The 21,297-nt window shown below is 34.2% G+C and overlaps 1 protein-coding gene across 7 annotated transcripts in view; it reads right to left on the bottom strand.

Annotated features, from left to right (window-relative positions):
- The window catches only part of TRPC1 (transient receptor potential cation channel subfamily C member 1), a 107,357-nt gene that overhangs the window by 53,562 nt on the left and 32,498 nt on the right, over positions 1-21,297 (bottom strand). For 5 of the 7 annotated variants that reach the window (XR_007405336.1, XM_025449007.3, XM_025449010.3 and 2 more), the window contains 5 exons: positions 20,740-20,871; positions 17,765-17,960; positions 12,146-12,482; positions 4,684-4,823; positions 3,012-3,155 (listed from right to left, as the gene is read on the bottom strand). Coding sequence is in view for 6 of the 7 variants with exons in the window: in XM_025449007.3 (XP_025304792.1) it covers positions 3,012-3,155; positions 4,684-4,823; positions 12,146-12,482; positions 17,765-17,960; positions 20,740-20,871 (949 nt within the window). In the remaining variant the exon portion in view is untranslated. The remainder of the gene's footprint in view (positions 1-3,011; positions 3,156-4,683; positions 4,824-12,145; positions 12,483-17,764; positions 17,961-20,739; positions 20,872-21,297) is intronic. The other 2 variants (XM_025449009.3, XM_049100050.1) reach the window with 1 other exon arrangement.

The raw sequence follows: 21,297 nt of genomic DNA, 5'->3' as shown, positions 1-21,297 counted from the left end.
AAAAAAAGTTACACTTTTGCTAAAGTAATTAATTTACTGTCAATTTTATTTTTGCATTTATTTTACATTCATAACTGGATCATTCCCTTTTAATTGAGTTCCTTACTTATGATTAACAAAATGGAAAAATGTATTACAAATCATCTAATAATTTTTTTCTGGGATATTTTGGCTGAATTATGCAATACAAATCTGTCACGTTTGTAAGACTACACTGAAAAACAAATATCTTTATTTGAAAACTTCTTTAAGTAAAAGCCTGAAACTATGATTCTACAGATTCCTAGTCAATATCTTTTTTTTGCCTTCTTCCTAACTAACCAGGCCCTGATTTCTTGAAGGGCAATATGCTCAATTAAAAGTACTCCTCTCATTAAAAGTGGCTCAATGGTTGAGTGAGTGTCTGCCTTCAACTCAGGGCGTGATCCCAGAATTCTGGGATCAAGTCCTGCATCTGGCTCCCTGCTTCTCCCTCTGCTTTTGTCTCTGCCTCTCTCATAAATAAATAGACAAAATCTTTAAAAAAAAAAAAAAAAGTACTCATCTCCTCAGACTTCCTTGTAGCTACAAATAACCATGTGACCAAATTCTGGCCAGTGAGTTATAAGTGGAAGCATTTGATAGGGTTCTAGGGAAAATTATTGCTCTTTTGATAAAAAGAGAAAGATAGCTGGCCCATGCTTCCTGCCTTTTCCCCCTCTACTTTCCCCCTTCCTCCTGCAGAATACAGATTTGATATAATGACCTGGAGCAGAGAGCGCGTGACCACACGAATCAGTAACACTCTAAAGATTGCCTGGGAATATTTGCTTTATAATACCATACTAATAATATTTGTATTTCCAAATCCTTCAGTTCTGAGACTAGTCTATACCAGACAATGGTTGCCAAGGGAGAGGGTAAGGGAAGTACTAAATGCAAAAAGGTACCAAGAAACTTTTTGAGGTGATACACATGTTCTCTATCTTGATTATGGTGGTGATTAAACAAATTCATACATATGCAAAACTCATCAAATTACATGGTTAAGATGGGTGTATTTTACTGTATGCAAAGTATACCTTAATAAAGACAATTTAAAAAATCATTCACTAAACTAAATCATAATATTTAAGCATATGACTAACCTGCAGACTTTTAAAAAATAGGAACACAATAAATATTTGTTGGCTTCACCTAATTATCTGTTAGCTCTCTGGCTATTAGGATAATATAACTTATCTTGCTGGAGGAGAAAAATACACACAACAGCTGAAATGACAAATATCCACTTATGCAGTATTTGTATACATATCTATACAGTTATTTCAGGAAGAGACTAAGTCAGAAGACCTGACTCAACAGTTCTAAGAAATATAAAGAGATAACTCACTAAGAAATAATGGCATACTTTTTCCTTTTTAACTCTTTGTAGAAATCTAAAAAAAAAAAAAAAAATTTCCAGTAAAGAAACTTAGTGATTTTATCGGTTTTTAGCTAAAAAGAAAAAAAAAATCAACATGCATGTAAAAATACTGTTGATTCTTGATAAAGACATTCATAGAGGATATTAGTGGCAGAATTAAATCAAAATACAGTCTAAAACCAGTGTCTCATGTACTATTGCTTTGGAGAAAAACAGAGACTTAAGCATATCTAATGAAAATTGAGTATGACATTAAATGAGTTTATATAACGATCGTTTAAACAAGATTAAGCAAGTTTTTTCTTTTACTTCTTTCTCATAAGCTTTAATGTGATAATGTGCACTGTGAATTCCCAAAGGAGTTATTTGGAATGCAGTGTGTCTGACTTATTTCAGTCAGAGCACCTCACCGGACTTGGTTAAGAGAATCACACTTCAGGAAACACTGCTGCAGGATAGTCAATGCCAAGCCAACCAGGTTTTTCCTACTTTTTATTTTCATAGCTCTACTTGGAGAAGGTAATTAATGCCTCTTATTTAAAACATCTCCTTTAGGGATGGCTGGGTGGTTCAGTGGTTGAGCATCTGCCTTTGACTCAGGGCATGATCCCAGGGTCCTGAGATTGAGTCCCACATCATACCACATCTCCCTCTACCTACGTCTCTGCCTCTCTGTCTCTTATGAATAAATAAATAAAACCTAAAAAAAAAAAAAAACCTCTTTAAAAATGTTGTTAAAATCTACATTCATAGTAAATTTCAACTTACTGAGAAAAAATCAATATTACTCAGACTTTCAGACTTATAACTTACAATACAGTATATGTAGAGCTAGTTACATAGCAGAATTGATTCCCACCTTCTAAAAAGAATCACTGCAAAAAAAAAATAAAAATAAAAATAAAAATAAAATAAAATAAAAAATAAAAAGAACCACTGCCACAATCTGTCGGGTAAATTCAATCAATTGTGAGTCCTTTCTTTAGTGTAAAGAGACTTAGAATTTAGTCCTGGATTCTCATGATAATAATAATCATACTACTCTGAACAAATCACATACTGTCTCAAAAGTTCAATTTCTTGAGCTATAAATTACTATAAAGTATAAAACCAAACTACATGAACTCTATGAAATTTGTTAGTTCTGAATATGCTATTTCCCAACTTATTACATTTAATATTTACTAAACAAAATGAAAGAATATTTTTAAAATATAGCTTACATATTTTCAAAGTCATCAAGTATGAATTCTTTTTGCCACAACATCTCCCTCATATTTATCACTTAAAATTGTAAATGTGAGATTCATTTCGATAAAAAGCAGATTTTCATGTCCCTCAATTGTCTGAGGTATAACTATATTTTAAACAAATCTATGTCTATGGACTGCAGGGAGAGTTTGAATGAAGTTTGAATATCTGAAAGCAAGAGATTATTATTCAGCCAGAAGCAAAGCAGAGGAACATGCAGTGTCCTCTCAATTGTTAATTATTTTCAAAAGCAAAGTTTAACTTTAACATCAAGAGAGAACAGTGCTCCAGTGGACCAACAGAAAAACATAATCATAATGACATCTAACAAATATTGTTTTAGAAATATTATTACCTGTAGTGGACCCAATATAGAGCTTGTTGTATACATAAAAAAGAGACGAAGATAACTTAGAACATTTGCAAATGCAAAAAGCCCTTCTGCCACCAGAGTAGGATGGAATGCGTCCCAGTCCTTCCGATCAGCAAAATCATGAAACTAAAGTTAGGAAGAAAAAGCCAAAGGTAAATAGCTCCCTCAACTTAGGAAAATAAAAATAAATATTCTGAGTATTGAAAGAAAATGAATTATTTATCTCTTTTAGGGGCTCTCTCCTTTTACATTTTATTATCAAGTCTTCTTCTTTTAATACAAATAACATTGTTTTAACTAAATGAAAGATCTCTACATATATGAGGCAATATCACTTGCTCTCAGTTACTTAGTTACATATTAAATTAACCTGGACCTTTAACTCAGGTTTCCAGAATGAACCCTAGAAATTCTCCCTTCTAAATACTAAGAAAGAGAGTGCATTATTATACTCAGACATAGAATGGCCACATGTTTCAATTGCCTTAGTCCCAAATAATATCCCTCTTTTCCTGGTATAATTAATGCCCCCTTTCACTCTCAAAGTGTCCTGGTTTGGATAAAAAATTATATGAGCACTCCACTTCTAGAACTAAAGAGATCAGTGTAAGATACCAATGACCCCCAACCATTTATCTATGTATGACCAATTTTTATTTTCGTAGTAATTTCACAACTCTGGCCACTGAAAATACCTAACAAACACGTTCCATGCTACTGATTATTTAAAGGAGGAGTTTTTTTTTTTTTAATAAAGTAAAATGATGTAAGATAACCAGTTTTCTTTCTCTATGTCTATAAATTAGTTAAAAAAAAAAACAGAAAATATATCTTTCAGTTCCTTGCCTGTAATGCCTTAGAAGAATTCTAAACTCAGGGCTTAAACAAAGATAGTTAACATAAAATCTATTACCTTTTCTGGACTTGGAAGAGGCTTATATCTTCATAAAATTATAAGATGTGTATAAAACTAAATTTATGTCAAATTCTAAATTTAAAAATAGAGGCATCAAAAAGGATCACATTTATATCACTTTTTAAGCTACGGAAGATAATTATCATGATTTGGAATGTGCAAACACTATAGAATGAATCCTTAAAGATAAACTTTTTTCTAGCAGGTATAAAGATAACTTAACACTAATCAATTTAAGTAAGTCTGTGTTCTCATTTTAAGTATATATACACATTAATGAGGTAAATGAACCTAGCTCAGATATAAGGAATCGGCATTTGGTAGAAAAAAAATGCCTAGACAGACCTGGATTTAAATCCAGTCTTGGTTTCTTACTGTGTGGTCTTGGATAAGTTACTTAATATCTCTGAGCTTCGTTTTCCTTATTTGCAAAATGGGGATAAGGACATCTGTCTCATAGAGTCCCTGTGAGGATAAAATGAGATAAAGTATAGCACGTATCAACCATGGTGTCTGGCATATAATAGGTAACCAACATTTAAAGGTAATTAACATCCTTTAAACTATCAGAAGGGAGGAAACAATGCACACTATTCCCTTATACTGGGATGGGTTTAAAATGAAAACACATCAGATAGAGATTTGGGCCAACGTAACTCTGAGTTATACAGCTACATATCTCAGGTTTTTTGTAAACAAACTTCATTTGTGTCTCCAATTAACATAGCTAATAGTCACCTTGTTGTGAGCAACCACTTTGAGGGCAAAAGTTGCCAAATAAAGTGAATTCATGACAAAACTGAGTTGATTACGGGATTCTTCCAAAAAGTCTTCTAATCCTTCATACCAGAGTCTTTTAATATCTGACCAAATCATACCTAAAAAAAAGGAAGGAAAATGAATCAAACAATGCTCTTAATTCAATAAAAAACTAAAAAATACTTTAAAACTCAAGATATTAAATAAATAACATTTCCATCAGCTACAGCTTCTTTCAGAAGAAAAAATATTTTAGTATTTTAAGTAAAAAGTTTTCATAATTTGAAAGAAAATAACTGCAAGTTTTACATGACAATCTCTCAGGGAGGAATTTTAATAAATGTGAAACAAGCATAAGGAAACAAATAAATTGTTGTTAAACACACATACACACACACACACTCACACACACACACACACACAGGCTCAGTTCCTTATTTTCTTTTCTCTATTATGCTCACTACTTCAGTGACCTCATCCAGTCTAGTCTCTAACAGCTTTAAATACCATCTATGGGCAGATTTTTAAATTTATCTCTAAACTCAATCTGTATTTATAGAATAATTAATATCTCTAACTCTCTCTCCTAAACTCAACTTGTATATGTACTTGACTGCTCTGCATGCCCAATGGGATGTCCGAACATATCCAAACTGAATTCTTAATCTCTGCCCCCAAATTCACTGTACTTGGAAGTCTTCCCATCTCATTTGATAGAAACTTCTTCATTCTAGTGACACAATCCAAATTTCCTTGAATCATCCTTGACTCATATTTCTTTTAAACCACACATTCAGGGATGCCTGAGTGGCTGAGCGTCTGCCTTTGACTCAGGGCCTGATCAGGAGTCCGGGACTGAGTCTCACATTGGGCTCCTGCGGAGAGCTTGCTTCTCCCTCTGCCTGTGTCTCTGCCTCTTTCTCCGTCTCTCATGAATAAATAAATAAAATTTTAGAAAATAAATAAAAATAAACCACACATTCAATGCAATAGCAAATCCTGTTGGCTCTACTTTCAAAATAGAATTCTGTTCAACTTCAAACCATCATTCTGTCTAGCCTGGATTATTGAAATAGCCTACCTGGTTTCCCTGCTTTTCTCCTGGTCTCCTTAAAATCTACTCTCTATATAGCAACCAGAGTAATCCTCATAAAAAATCCAGGTCTTATTTCCCATCTCAAAACTCTGAGGTAACTCCCAGAGGAGAAAGGATTAACTACAGGTCCGAACTCTTTCTCCACAAGAACACAACCTCATGTTACTGCCTATTAAAGGGGTTTCCTTGGAAACATACTACGTTAAGAAAAATACAGAATGTCAGCTCTGTTCAACATTGTTATAAAAACAGCACTGGTTGGGGAACTGAATCTGGACTGGGAAGACTGAGCAGACCTATAGACCTTGAAGGCATACACAGCCAGGAATATAAAAAGACACATGTTAAGATTGATGAATCACTAAACTCTACCTCTGAAACGAATAATATACTATATGTTAATTAATTGAATTTAAATAAATTTTTAAAAATAATTCATAACTGAAGTATATAATATATATCATATATATAAAACTGAATATATATCTGATTTCTCCATTCTACTTGATTGCTTATTCGTTCATTCCTGTAACAGTATTTTTTTATTACATTAGTGTTATGACTAATATGAGTGCTCCAATTTTGCTATTAAAAAATCATTATATGATTTCCTGGAGTACTTTGAATATTGTAGCTTTTAATATCTCAAAAGTTTACAGGATGGTGCATCTTTACAATGTTAAGTCAACTCCTCAGTGAATAGGGTTATGTTTCTTTATTGACTTTAACTCTACTTGTGATGATTAAAAAACTTTTATCTATAAAGATCTTTTTTTGAGTCTTAATAGATTTCTTTTTTTAAAGATTTTATTTATTTATTCATGAGAGACACAGAGAGAGAGGCAGAAGCATAGGCAGAGGGAGAAGCAGGCTCCCTACGGGGAGCCAGATGTGGGACTCGATCCCAGGATCACGACCTGAGCCAAGGGCAGGTGCTCAACCACTGAGCCACACAGGCATCCCTTCATAGATTTAAAAAAAAAAAAACAAAAACATGTTGAGAAACACAGGCCTCGAGTTCTCTGTGTGATGTCTCTTTTAAACTCAAGAGTGTGCTTGCAGTGGGAGCTACACGCTTGGGCTTTATGAGATACAGCTGCTGCTAGATTTGAGACTTCGCTAGCTGGCGTATAGCCCATGCCCATCCATATGTCCTCATCCCATCCCATACAATTGAACGTGCCTACAATAGGGTGAGGAAACAGCCCAACTTTTTAAGAACTGCCAATAAAGATATATTTGAAGCTGTAATGCTGACATGTTGTACTCTCCTGTCTTGTACCCTTTTACAAAGCTAGTAAGTAAACCAGTGCCAGGTTACCACCTATTGTGTACTGCAAGTATGAACGTCAATGAGAACCCACGATCACCGCTGCTGATTGTGCAGAGTGGGCACCAAATCTTCCCTTCTATCTCATTTCACTCAGAGTCAAAAGTAATTTCTTTACCATGACCTGTAAGGCCCTATACCACTTCTCCCCTCTGACATTCTCTATCAATCTTTCCTTCCACTACTTGTCACACAGGCCTCCTTGCTTCCTTGCTGTCCTCTGAAACACAAGACTCCTGTATTAGGGCCTTTATATCAGCTCTTCCCTTTGATTAGAGGCTCCTCACCCAGACTGGACTAATTCCTTTACCATCTACTTTGATCATCCTATTTAAAATTGCAAATCCCATGTCCTCTACTCCCAACTCCCTAACTCTGCTTCTTCCTTTCTTTTCCCTTAGTACTTAACACTTTCAAACATTGTGTAGAGTGGGCTTATTATGTCTATTATTAACTGACTGTATTCACCCCACTTAAGAGTAAACTCTTCAAGAGTAAGAATTCTGGTTTTCATTAACATTGGGTAAACTCTTCAAGAGTAAGAATTCTTGTTTTTATGAACCAATGTCCTAAATGTTCTGGATTGTGCATAATACACAGTTGGGTGCTAAAAAAATTTGCTAAATGAATAAATATACACAAATGAAACCCAAACGAACAAACAAAAAAATCCCTTCCCCTTTTTTGGCCAGAAATTCCTCCATAGCTAATATATTGCTAGGGGTACCAGAGAACATACTATAATCCAGGATAGTTTTTTTGATAAATTCTTTCATAAGATCTTTTTAAGGAGAATATACAGTAATAAAAGAATAGAGTGCTGCAACATGACATCTGGGTGGAGATCAAGTTAAGTGAGTCAGAAACATCCTCTGGCTTACCAGTAGGGAGAATAATTCCCCTAGGAAGCACATGAAACATTCTTGAAAAACTGTTTATAACATCTTAATTATACAATACCCATATTTTATGCAGAAAATCATTTTTAAATATTTGCATATCTGGCAGGGAAATTACTTTAAAAAGTTCTACTTAAATGAGCTTCTATCTTAAATGAATACATAAAAACTATCTGAAAAAAAAATATCTGAAAATGTTAAACCAAATTGTCTACTATTTTAGTACCACTGAAATATTAAACCAAGAAAGATGCTTACAGAAATAAGCGTTTTACTTTCTGTAAAATCCAGTATTATATCTAAAAGGAAGTCTTGACAACAATTACAAAATGAATTGGAAAAGATTTTTGATTTAAAAAAAAAAAACAGAGAGACAGGTGAAAGAATAGTGAGTACTGCTGCCAGGTGGTTTCCTATCTTCTGTGAAACTCCCCACAATAAAACGAAGCTAATACACTTCACATAATTGATTTTTCGGAGTTGAATTAAGAGGACAAAATAATTTTAACCTATTATAATCAATGCATTCACTAGTCAATGTACTATATTTCAGGTTTTTTTTTTTTTTTTTAAGAATTAGTAATCAACACTATAAGCTACAATCCCATCATTTTGGGATTCCTCAAAACCTGGTCCTACATCCTCTATTCTCATTTTATACTTTCTCAAATGTCTCATCTGTGCTTATAATTTCATATACAACCTATATGCAGATTATTCACACATTGCTAACTCAAGCTTAGACTTCCTCTTGAGCTCCAGACTATGATGTCTAATTGTCTCGAGATCTTGAAGTCTTTAATTTTAATGTATCCAAAACTACACTAAGGATCTAACCTCCCATAAATCCCCAAACTAAGCTCTCTTCCAAAATTCCTACACTGCTAATAAACTCACTCTTCCTCACCTCCTAATATTGTGTGCTTCCATGTCCTATTGACTTTACTTTGTAAATACCTCTCCAATCTGTTCCCTTCTCTCTTTTTCTATCATAAACATCCTAAATCCAAGGTACCATCAGCTTTCATCTGCAACAGCCTCCTTTTTGGTCTCCCACCATCCACTCTTGCCATAGCCCTATCCTCCCAACCATTCTCTACTGTAGCCAGAATGATCTTTTCAAAAGACAAATCTGAAAAACAAAAACAAAAAACAAAAGGGAAATCTGATCATATCACTCAACTACTTAAAAATTTCAATGGTTTTCCATTGTTCTTAGCATAAAATCAAAACAAGTAACATGGCTCGTAAGGCTGTCCACGGTCTGAAGCACCATCCATTTCTACAGCTTCATCTTGAATTTTGCTTCTCTTGTTTTCCTAATACTTTATACCTTATCCAGAAAACAATATAAATAAGTTTCACACTAGAAAGCTGTACAATGATGCAACTTGGAATTACATATGATAAGGCATAAATTATTTCCTAAATTAAAATATTAAATTTTAGATAAACTAGCAGAAATAACAAGAGAGGAAAATATTAGTAAGAAAGTATTTAATTCCCTTTAGCTTAGAATTCAGATGTGTGTTATTTTTACTTTATATACCTAATTTTAAATGTTAATGCATAATGGATTGAATATTAATAAAAGTAAAACTTTGATTTAAATCAAGTTACTTGAAACTAACTAAATTCCAAATAAAAATTAAAATTTCGAAACATGTACTGTAAATTACTCTAATAGCTAAAGGAGAACTAAAAGTGAAACTGATACATTAATTTTTCTCAAATTATACAATAATTAAGCCAATAAAGAACATATTGATCAACCAATGCTTTATAACATGGAAAAGACCAAATTTTAATATTCTTTTACTCTATAGCAAATAGCGAAAAGATAGGAGAGAAAAGTTGAATGTAAAAACAAGACTGAGGGCGGCCCTGGTGGCGCAGCGGTTTAGCGCCACCTGCAGCCCAGAGTGTGATCCTGGAGACCCGGGATCGAGTCCCACATCAGGCTCCCTGCATGGAGCCTGCTTCTCCCTCCGCCTGTGTCTCTGCCTCTCTCTCTGTGTCTCTCATGAATAAATAAATAAAATATTTTTAAAAATAAATAAATAAATAAAAATAAAAACAAGACTGAAAAAGGAAACAATCAATAAAACTAAAAGGCAACCTATGGAATGGGAAAAGATATTCACAAATGACACATCAGATAAAGGACTAGTTTCTAAAATCTATAAAGAACTTATTAAACGCAACACTCAAAAAACAAAAGATCCAGTCAAGAAATGGGCAGAAGACATGAACAGATATTGCTCCAAAGAAGACATACAAATGGCCAACAGAAAAAAAAATGGCTAACAGACACATGAAAAAGTGCTCAACATCACTCAGCATCACTCAGCATCATATCATATCATTTGATATGATACAAATCAAAACTACAATGAGATACCACCTCATACCAGTCAGAATGGCTAAAATGAACAATTCAGGAAACAACAGATGTTGGTGGGAATGCGGAGAAAGGGGAACCTTCTTACACTGTTGGTGGGAATGCAAACTGGCGCTGCCACTTTGGATAACAGCATGGAGACTCCTTAAGAAGTTAAAAATAGAACTACCCTATGACCTAGCAATTGCACTACTAGGTATTTATCCAAAGGATACAAATATAGTGATTTGAAGGGGCACATGCACCCCAATGTTTATAGCAGCATTGTCCACAACTGCCAAAATATGGAAAGATCCTAGATATCCATCAACAGATGAATGGATAAAGATGTGGTATGTTTACACACACACACACACACACACACACACACACACAGGAATATTAGCCATCAAAAAGAATGAAATCTTGCCATTTGCAATGATGTGGATAGAACTACAGGGTATTATGCTAAGCAAAATAAGTCAAAGAAAGACAAATATTATGATTTCACTCATATATGCAATTTTTAAAAAATCTTTAAAATTTGTTTGAGAGAAAGAAAGAGAGTGTACAAGTAAGCGCAGGTAGGAGCAGTGGGAGAGGGACAGAGAAACCTTAGCAGACTCCTTGCTGAAGTCGGAGTCCCATGTGAGGTTCAATCTTGCAACCCTGAGAGCATGACCTAAACTAAAACCAAGAGTCAGTTGTTTAACCAACTATGCTACCCAGGAGCCCCTCACTCATATGTGGAATTTAAAAAAAATCAAACAGATGAACATAGGGGAAGAGAAAGAAAAGTAAGATATATACAGAGAAGGAGGCAACCATAAGAGGCTCTTAACTATAGGAAACAAACTGAGGGTTGCTGCAGGGAAGGAGGGTGGGTGGATGGGTAACTGAGTGATGGGCATGAAGGAGGGCACTTGATGTAATGAGCACAGGGTGTCATATGAAACTGATGAATCACTAAATTCTACCCCTAAAACTATTAACACACTATGTGTTAACTAAATTGAATGAAAAAAACCCACAGAAAACAAAAAACAAGACAGAAGATCCAGAGAGAAATAAAGGAGATGTCATTAAAAGACCATAGACAATGTGATTATATCTCAACTCCCCTCTATCCCCCACAAAAAAGGTTGAGAGCTGAAAAACTGCAGGTCATTTAAAATATTTATCATATAGCATAATACTCATAAACACAATTTTCAGAAAATAAAATATCTTATATTTTAAAACCCTGTCATTTCTAAATATCTGACTTCATTACAAAGAACGGATTCATACTGAGTGAGTCACTGGGGAAGCCTTTAAATCTAAAGTTAAATAATGTTTCTATATTAGAGATAAAGATGTAACCTCATAAGTTCATAGGTTCTTAAAAGGAAAACTAACAGTATAATAAAACAAAATAGTTAACTCTAAAATGCAACAAAGTATGATATGTGTTACATTTCAAAGTACCTAAGACAAGATTCATACTCTTATACCAAAAAAGCATGATCAGCACAATTTGTTTTTCTGTTTTAATGATAATGAACAATTTTAGAGACTGAGAATAATTTTTCACTTTCATGTAATTAAGTAATATTTAATAAGGGATCTCCTCCCTTATCATCAAGTTCAGATCATTTATCATTACAAAAAATGTTAGTTAAGTCTTCAATGATCATCAAGCAAGGGAGAATTAACAGGCTAAATAAAAGGATCTTTTGAATAAACTTAACACTTACCAATAATCCACAGTATAAGTAGATAGTCTATTCTTTCAAGGGCTGGCCCCATTGTGTTTTTTTTATCCTCATTGTAGACAAGAGAGTATAGGTTTAATAACAGCAGGAATGTGAAATATGATGCTCCATGAATAATAAATTTCATAAAAGGAGTGTGAATGATTCTGCCAAACTGAGATTTGGGGGCTATCAAATAACAAAGTGACAAAACTGGCCAAAAGATGCCCACTGTCAAAACAGTCATTATCTTCTTACAGGTGGGCTTACGTCGGTAACCTGACATCTGTCCAAACCAAACAGTGTTCAGGAACTGCTGGCAGTTAGACTGTGAGACAAACTGAAAAGGACACACACATATACAAAATAAAGAAAAGAAAACCTGTAAATATAATCAATCATTATTTATTTAATTTATTTAATTGATATTCAAAGGTTTAATAATAGCTTAAAATCAATTCTATACAGTCCACATAATTTTTTTTTCATTTTTCTTACATGTAATAAAAGAGTACAGAGGTTGAGAGCATAGACTGGACCCACACTAACCTGGATTCAAATCCAGGCTCTGCCACCTAATAATTGACTTTGAGCAAGTCTTTAAACTTTAAGCCTCAAATTTACCATCTATAAAATTGAGATAATAATAATCTCTACTCATAAACTTGTCAAAGCTCTTAGAATAGTGCCTGATTCATAGCATGTAGTATATAAGTATTAATGATTAGTAATAGCTTAGTTAGCCATTTTGCAAAATTTAATTTGTAGAGACTCTCATAACGTTTGTGAAATTTCAAAGTTAACAACCATAAACCAAAGAAAAAAGCTTGTCTAGAAGAAGTGCTGATTTCAGTTATAAGAAATCAAGACGCTAAGATAGTAAAGCAATCCAAGTCTAAACATCAGATTTATATTCCATGAAAACACTGAGATTTTCTTAAAATATATTATATTCTTAAAGCTGCTTATTACTGAATTTTGTGTAAGAAAAAAAAAAGGAAAAATATTGCCTGTAAATAAGAGGGAAATTCTAGTTCACGTACAGGAATCAATTTATCAAAGTTTACAAAGCTTCTTAGTTTATTAATTTCAGAAGCAGTATCTTCCCAATATAACGCTCATGTTGTGAAGTTTAACTTAAGGATTCTGGTAACTCTGGATACAATAATGTGATCAGGTTTGAAATTACCAAAGCACAAGTAATGATAATGTCATTCAGATATCTAAATACTAATTGGTCAATCTTCCGTTTTAAAATGATTTATCCTGGGTGCCTAGGTGGCTCAATCCGTTAAGTGTCTGTCTCTTGACTTTGGCCCAGGTCATGATCTCAGGATTGTGAGGTCGAGCCCTATGTTGGGCTCCATGCTTGATGTGGATACTGTCTTCCTCACCACTCCCCTCTAAAATAAATAAGTACACATATAAATAAAATTATTTATCCTGAGACAGAATATTATTTGTAGAATATAACACTCCAGTAATACACACACACACATATATAGGCACGGTTTTTGTTGTTTATTGTGCTTATTAAGAAATTTCCTGAGCAGCCCGGGTGGCTCAGCAGGTTCATGCTGCCTTCAGCCCAGGGCGTGATCCTGGAGACCCGTGATCAAGTCCCACATCGGGCTCCCTGCATGGAGCCTGCTTCTCCTTCTGCCTGTGTCTCTGCCTCTCTCTCTCTCTGTCTCTCATGAATAAATAAAATCTTAAAAAAAAAAAAATTCCCTAAAATTCTATACTTGTGTTTGGTAGTTAAATCTTACTTCATTCTTCATTCTTCTGCTCAAATTCCCATGCTCTTAGGGGATCTTAATTTGCCTCTCAAGATGAAATACCAGAGACAGAAATAGGTTTTCCTCTCACCAACTACCCAGTTTAGTAGCATCTCAAATTTAGTGGTTTCTCCCTTCACCCCAGTATCAAAGCAATTTCAGAGCTGACTTCTGCCATCCCTCTACATAATGGTGATTTAAGTAACAGTAATGTTAAATATATAATTTGAAAAACAAAATTTCAACTGGAAATGTTCTAAGTCTGTGGTGGTTTTAAAATATTGATATAAATCAGCAGACTCCTCTCATCAAGAGGTGGGTTATCAGTATTTCATACCCTTCAATTCAACAAGGCTGTGATTACTTTAATCAGTAAATTCTGGAAGAAGTGATACTATGTGACTTCTGCAGGTAGGTTTTCTTTGTTTTTTGTTTTAAAGATTTTATGTATTTATTCATGAGCAACACAGGGAGAAAGGCAGATACAGGCAGGCTTTGTGCAGGGAGCCTGATGCAGGACTTGATTCCAGGACCCCGGGATCACGACCTGAGCCAAAGGCAGACACTCAACCACTGAGCCACCCAGGCACTCTGACTGTGGTAGGTTTTAAAACAAGATTCCACCTTGTTTGAGGAACACTTGCTCTTGGAGTATAAAGCGACCTACTACCTGAAGTTATCATGCCATGAAGAAGCCCAGGTTAATGTAGGCACTCTAGGCGGCCCTGAGAGGCTTCTTAGACCATCTCCTCACAGTCAACCCACCATGACTCCTGTAGTAAGTGCTCAGGAGGCCCACCTGCCATGGATCCAACCAGCCCACCCAAGAGCTCTTGGCTGGAGTCCTCAGCTGCTGCTCAGGCCCCAGACATTTGAGTGAAGAAGCCTCCAGATGATTGTAGCCACCAGTCATCTGAGCTATGTCAGAGACCCTAGACTAGTGGTAATTCATCCTTGCTGTGCCCTTTCCTAATTCCTGGCCTACACAATCCAAGAGCATAATAAAATGATTATGAAATGATTATAAATGATTGTGAAATATATAGTTTTATGCCACTAAGTACCAGGAGTTTGTTATTTAGGACAGATTGCCTAAATAAAGTCTACCAACTATGTGGGAAGATATTATCCTCCCCTTTGATCATATCTAGAAATCTAGTTTAAAAAATTACATTTTCATTCACTCTTAAAATTACAGAGTTACAGAGTATTTCCTTTCAAATAAAAATATTACTACTACTTCTTGTTTCCTTTTCTTGCATCTTCTTTAGAATGGAACATTTGGAAAAAAAAAAGAGAGAGAGAGAGAGAATGGAACATTTGGTTATATGTGTGAGTCCCTCAGGGATCTATATCTATATCTGTATCTGTATCTATCTCCCATTTGGAAACTGGCTCTTAGTTTTTCCTTCCCTAACCAGGATAATCTCAGGTCTTTCCACCTTTCTTTGAAGTTCTTTTTCCAATCACATAAGTTAATTTTGTATCTTGTTATCTCTTTATTCTAGCATTTTCTAGTATTTCATGTCTATTTTAGGTTGTGGAATATACAGAAGTAAATAATTCAACCTAAGATCTCGTCAAAATGTATGTTAGAGGAAGATTACATCAGGGGTTCTATATTTTTTCTATTTATGCACATTAGTGTTGTGTTTCCTTTTTAAGCACACAGGTATGTTGTTGATTTATAATCTTATAGTTATACTAATCCAAGTTCTTGTATTTAATTTTTTCCTATAAATGTTTTACCTTAATCAAGAACTTTATAGAGTACTAGAAAAAGCATAGGATTTGAAGCCAGAGATCTGGATAAGCGATATACCACGTAGGTACGTTAAAATAAACATCTTAAAATTCCTGTACCAATTTCCTGAGTTACAAAACCATTGTAAGGCTCAAATTTTCAATCAAATCAATACAAAATTCTGCTTCTAGTACCAAAGGTCCTATATCTTTCTTCCTACCATTATCTGTCTCAGGCCCCATTTTTATACTAATACAAACTTGATAAGCAAGTTTTATTCCAACATCTATATTGATAACAAAAAATAATGGGTCTTAGGGGCATCTGGGTGGCTCCATTGGTTGAGTATCTGACAAGTTAATTTAGCTCAGGTCATGATCTCAGGGTTGTAAGATGGAGCTCTGCAATGGTTCTGTACTAAGTGCAGAATCCCCTTGTCCCTCTCTCTCTGCCCTTTACCCTCTCTGTGCTCTTGCTCTCACTCTCTAAAATAAATAAATAAAATCTTTAAAAAAAAATAATAGGTCTTAGAAAAAAATCTTAAAAGTACCATTTACCAACACCTCGTACTACCAACTGGATATCATTACTTACATATAAATACCCATGCTTAGTAATATATCTCAAAAAATGAAATTTAAAATGCATACTTTCCTTCTTCAAGTTCCTGAATCTATATTGTGTGTGTATATGGGGATTAGATAGGTATTTCCCTTAATAGGAAGGGTGATGCCAGTAGAGCCAGATTCAACTTAGTTACCATATCATGTGCCTCTCCACCTTTGAGTTTCAATGAATTAACAAATAAGAACCAGGAAACACAATATCTAATAGTTTATTTTTAAGCAGAAAGGCGCTATTACTATAGAAAGCACTATTTATTACCAGATCAACGAAACAAACCTATGACAGACAAAAGAGAAGATGGAAACATTACTATGAAAGTATGTAGTATACAAGATCTTACCTAACTAGCTACTATTTGGCAAAAACATTAACACTCATATTATAATTAATATTATTAAAAGCAACTTGTATCAACTATACTTCAATTTTTAAATTTTATTATTTATTTATTTTTAAAAGATTTTATTTATTCATGAGAGACACACAGAGAGAGACACAGACATAGTCAGAGGGAGAAGCAGGCTCCCTGCAGAGAGATCGATATGGGACTTGATCCTAGGACTCCGGGATTACGCCCTGAGCCAAAGGCAGACACTCAGCCACTGAGCCACCCAGGTGTCCCACTTAGATTAAAAAAAAAAAAAAAAAAAAAAGTGGTAAAACTTTCCTTGAACCTAAAAACAATAATGGCAACAGTCACTTATTGAGTATTTGTTTAATGCCAGCATTCATTGTACTAAACTTTAAAAGTACATATCTTTGGGGGGCCTGAGTGTCTCAGTCAGTTAAGCATCTGCCTTCAGCTCAGGTCATGATCTCAGAGTCCTGGGCCCCATATGGGGCTTCTAACTCAGCGGAGGGTCTGCTTCTCCCTCTCCCTCTGGCCCTCATCCCTGTTTGTGCTCTCGCTCTCTCTGTCTCAATAAAAAAAAAAATCTTTTAAAAAAATCTTTTAAAAAACAGTGATAGTAGAGTACATATCCTTAATTAATTCTTAATTGCTCTGAGCTACTATACTACTGTGGAAGAAATAATTCTTTTTTTTTTTTAAAGATTTTATTTATTTATTCATGAGACACACACACACACACACACACACACAGAGGCAGAGACACAGGCAGAGAGAAGCAGGATCCATGCAGGGAGCAGGATGTGGGACTCGATCCCGGCACTCCAGGATCACACCCTGGGCTGAAGGCAGGCGCTAAACTGCTGAGCCACCCAGGCATCCCAAAATAATTCTTTTTTAAAAGATTTATTTATTTTAGAGAGAGAGAGAGAGAACACTAGAGGAAGGGGCAAAGGGAGGGGAAGAGAGAACCCCAAGCCAATTCTGCACTGAGCAGAGAGCTGGGCTTGACCTCACAACCCTGAAATCACGACCTGAGCTGAAACCAAGAGTCAGATGCTTAACCGACTGTGCCACCCAGGCACCCTGGAAATAATTTATATATGACACAGAAAATCTCATACCTCCTTTTGGTTATATTTGATAGCAAGTTTTAGACGACTTAAATTCATTCTTTCTTCTAGTAATCCCCGTTTGTCAAGAGGCTCATCATTAGATGTATGGTTTAGAATAACTTCCAATTCTCTTGAATTCCGGGCTTGTGCAAGCAAATCTTTAGCAAACATTTTGCATTGCCGGGCTAGTTCCTCATAATCATTCCTGTAAAATGCAACAATCTATTATTAGAAATGTCACTTGCAGCTTCTAATTAAGCTGTTTTCAGTAGAAAATTATTTATTCAGCAACATTTTAATTCTGACAGGGTTTTATAAAATCTGAAGTCATTTTGTAGTGATGATCAAAAGAACTTACTGATACATAAACCCTCAACAGCTTTGGGGAAAACTGTAACACAATTATGTTCCCTGTGTTCATACTGATCATTTTAGATGAGCACAGTATTTCCTTATATACACTGATATTCCTAGAAATTTGGGTTATAGTTGTCAATCAATTCTTAAATCATTTGCCCTTATTCTCTGTAAGTTTGGTATCAAACTTCCTTCTTATATTACTTATCTAAACAATAGATTATAATAATGCTATCCAATAAATATTACTATGTAACTTTTATTAAGGTGTTTTCAATAATAGTTTACAACATGTTTTATACTACTTCTGATACTAAAATAGTATTCTGATTCACTTTTAAAGTGTTCAACAAAATTCAAGTTGGAAGTAAAAGACACTGAAATACTCCTAGCAAACAATTTTCTCTCATAATTATTATTCCTTGAAATTTAGAATTTAACTGCTGGTTAAAGATAGGCTTAAATCAACCAACTTATGAGAAATTAAGAAGTTTTAGCAGATATCCTCTCTAAGAACATCAGTTATATTAAAATTATGTCTTAGTGTTAATACCTTAAAAATAAAGTTAGAAATAAATATGAGTCAATTGGGGTCAGATTTCATAAAATAATTCTTATTCAGTTTTTTTCTCCTTAATGACAGAGGAAGGGAAAATAGAAAAATTTTCCAAATGATTAATCTTCTATACAATGAGATTTTCCATGAACAGAAAATTATCAAAGAATTAAAAACTTTTCCTTACAGAGTAAATTTTTCTCATCTACTCTTTGCATTTCCTACATAACCAAAACTACCTAAAAATAGTAATTGGATTTCTTTAATAATTGAAGTATTACTGCTTCTTGGTCTAGGATCTAATTATAGATGAGAATATTCATCAAAAGTGTGTATTAGCAAAAAAAAAAAAGTGTGTATTATTACAAAGTGGTTTCATCTTAAACACTGACACACCACTAAATTCAGTAAAGTTAATATATTTTATTAATTTAATTTTCTTAATCTTTAATAAATTACTAGAAGACTAATTAAGTGGCTGTGTAGTTTGGATAGAAATATAGTAGACTAGAAGCCAGAAGTCCTATGTTCTAGTTATAGCTGCTGCTAACTCTATTCCTAATCAGATGCTGATATCAGGAAGATATCTAACCTACATAGATCACTTTCCCTGTCTATGAAAAACAAGGGGACTGAAGTAAATGAATTCTATAATCACTTCAAAATCTAACTTTATTATCCTATGATTAAATAATCATAGCAGTTGCTTCAAACCCTTTTAGGAAGGAGTTGAATGAATTCTCTTTTATAAGGTAACTGAGAATTCTAATTGTAAGATAATAAGATTATAAAATAGCAAGCTTTTCAGATTTAAAAGGAATAATTTATAACAGCTCATGTGCTAATAAAGTTAAAAGTAGCAACAAGTTACATTTTACCAATGTCTTATGTGTTTCTCAAAGTATATACTTTATTTCCTATTGAGTTTAAATAAATTTTAATTTATTCAAATTGGAATATAGTAGTTCCAAACTTGAAAACTTATAAATAGGAATATTTAAAAAGTTTCTAGAACTCAGAGCTATCAAGAACACACTATAAACTGCTGTTAAGGCATAAGAAAACTGCCAGCTTCTTATCACCCTTTCAGGAAGAAGTTTGACTCTTTCCATCTTGTCAAGTCACTAGAGGAGTACAAGGCAAAGACATGGGGCTCCCACAGCAGCTAGACTTAAAAGGAAAGTAGAGATAGGTATAATCTGCCCCCCAGAAACCTCACAGCAAGAATTGGCAAGAATGATCAATTTCTCCTTCTTTGGGGGGGGTACCAGGGATACTTTAACATAAGGGAAAGTCTCAAAGTTCCACAAGTCTAAGGACTTCTTTTTTTAATGTTTAAATTAGTTATTAATAGGCTGTTTTTTCACAGCCTTTTTTTGGTCCTCTACCCTAACTCTCTAAGGGACATTTATAACCATTCTTTATGCCAAAACTACATTTAACTCTTCACTTCAGAGTAAAACTCAGAGGGATGAATGGATCCATCCCTCTTAATTAGTAGTATTTTATTTTTAAGTCTACATGCTATGTGTCTCCTAATAGAAAAATCTCACCAAACAGTGAAAAGGCACTATATCTGTGTATGTGTGTGTGTGTGGGGGGGGGGGGGGGGGGGGAAGGGATGTCCACGACACACGGAAACCATTCTATATGCTTCCGAAAGTTATGAAAGATCAGGCTCCAAGGATGATTATACAATCTGGAAACAAGGGGAGGTGGGATAGAGAACAGTTACAAATTTCCTCTTGCTTAAGGCTACCACTCCCACTACTCTTCACTGTCTTAGAACTCCTTTGGCAACATTAAACAAAGGGGAAACGTAGGGATGGTGCAAGAATTTCAAAGGGCAGGTGGGGAAGAAGCTACCTAAATAACACCTAAATAACACCAACGTCTTTTCCATTGAATCTGAAGGAAAATCCCAAATAGGTAGCAGCAAGGTCTGGTCATCTTGTTTCAAAAGTAAATAAATACAAACATTAATTTGGTCTATGAAAAAGCCCAGGGTGAAGGGATTCTGAAAAAAAAAAAAAAAAAAAAGATATAATTTACAATTTCCATTCATTCCCACCTGAATTCCACCTCCACAAGGCTTAATTCTTTTAAATCAGCACTAAGTTCAAATGCTCTCAGAATTGGATCCTCCTCTGTTAACATTATTAGAGCTGGACTGGCCAAACAGCGATATATATCAAGACGAAACCTGTGATAAAATTTGATTCCGTAATGTAAAATAAATGTATTATACACATATAATTAGTATTTTTAACCTACAATTTTCATAAATTTAAAAGTAAAATACTACAAAATTAAAAGAAACTAAAACAACTATAATATACTTATTACAGGATAACCTGCATAAAAAGAAAGACTTAAAAAATAAGTCTTTGTATTCTTCAATCCAATTAAATTAAAAAATTTCTTTCCTGAACCCATATTATTTTAAATAAAATAGGCTAATAACTAATACATTTTGAATATGATATGAATCATAAAATTTTTCCTTCCTCAGTGATAAGACTACATTAATATGCTAGATATGTATTACACATGACTCATTCAATCAGGTCATTTTTTTTTTCAACCAGGTTTTTTTTTAAAGATGTTTCAAATCTTAAGAATGAAATCA

Source organism: Canis lupus, chromosome 23 (assembly GCF_003254725.2).
Source record: "Canis lupus dingo isolate Sandy chromosome 23, ASM325472v2, whole genome shotgun sequence".
Classification (NCBI taxonomy): Eukaryota; Metazoa; Chordata; class Mammalia; order Carnivora; family Canidae; genus Canis; species Canis lupus.
This window is presented reverse-complemented; position numbering and strand designations above follow the sequence as displayed.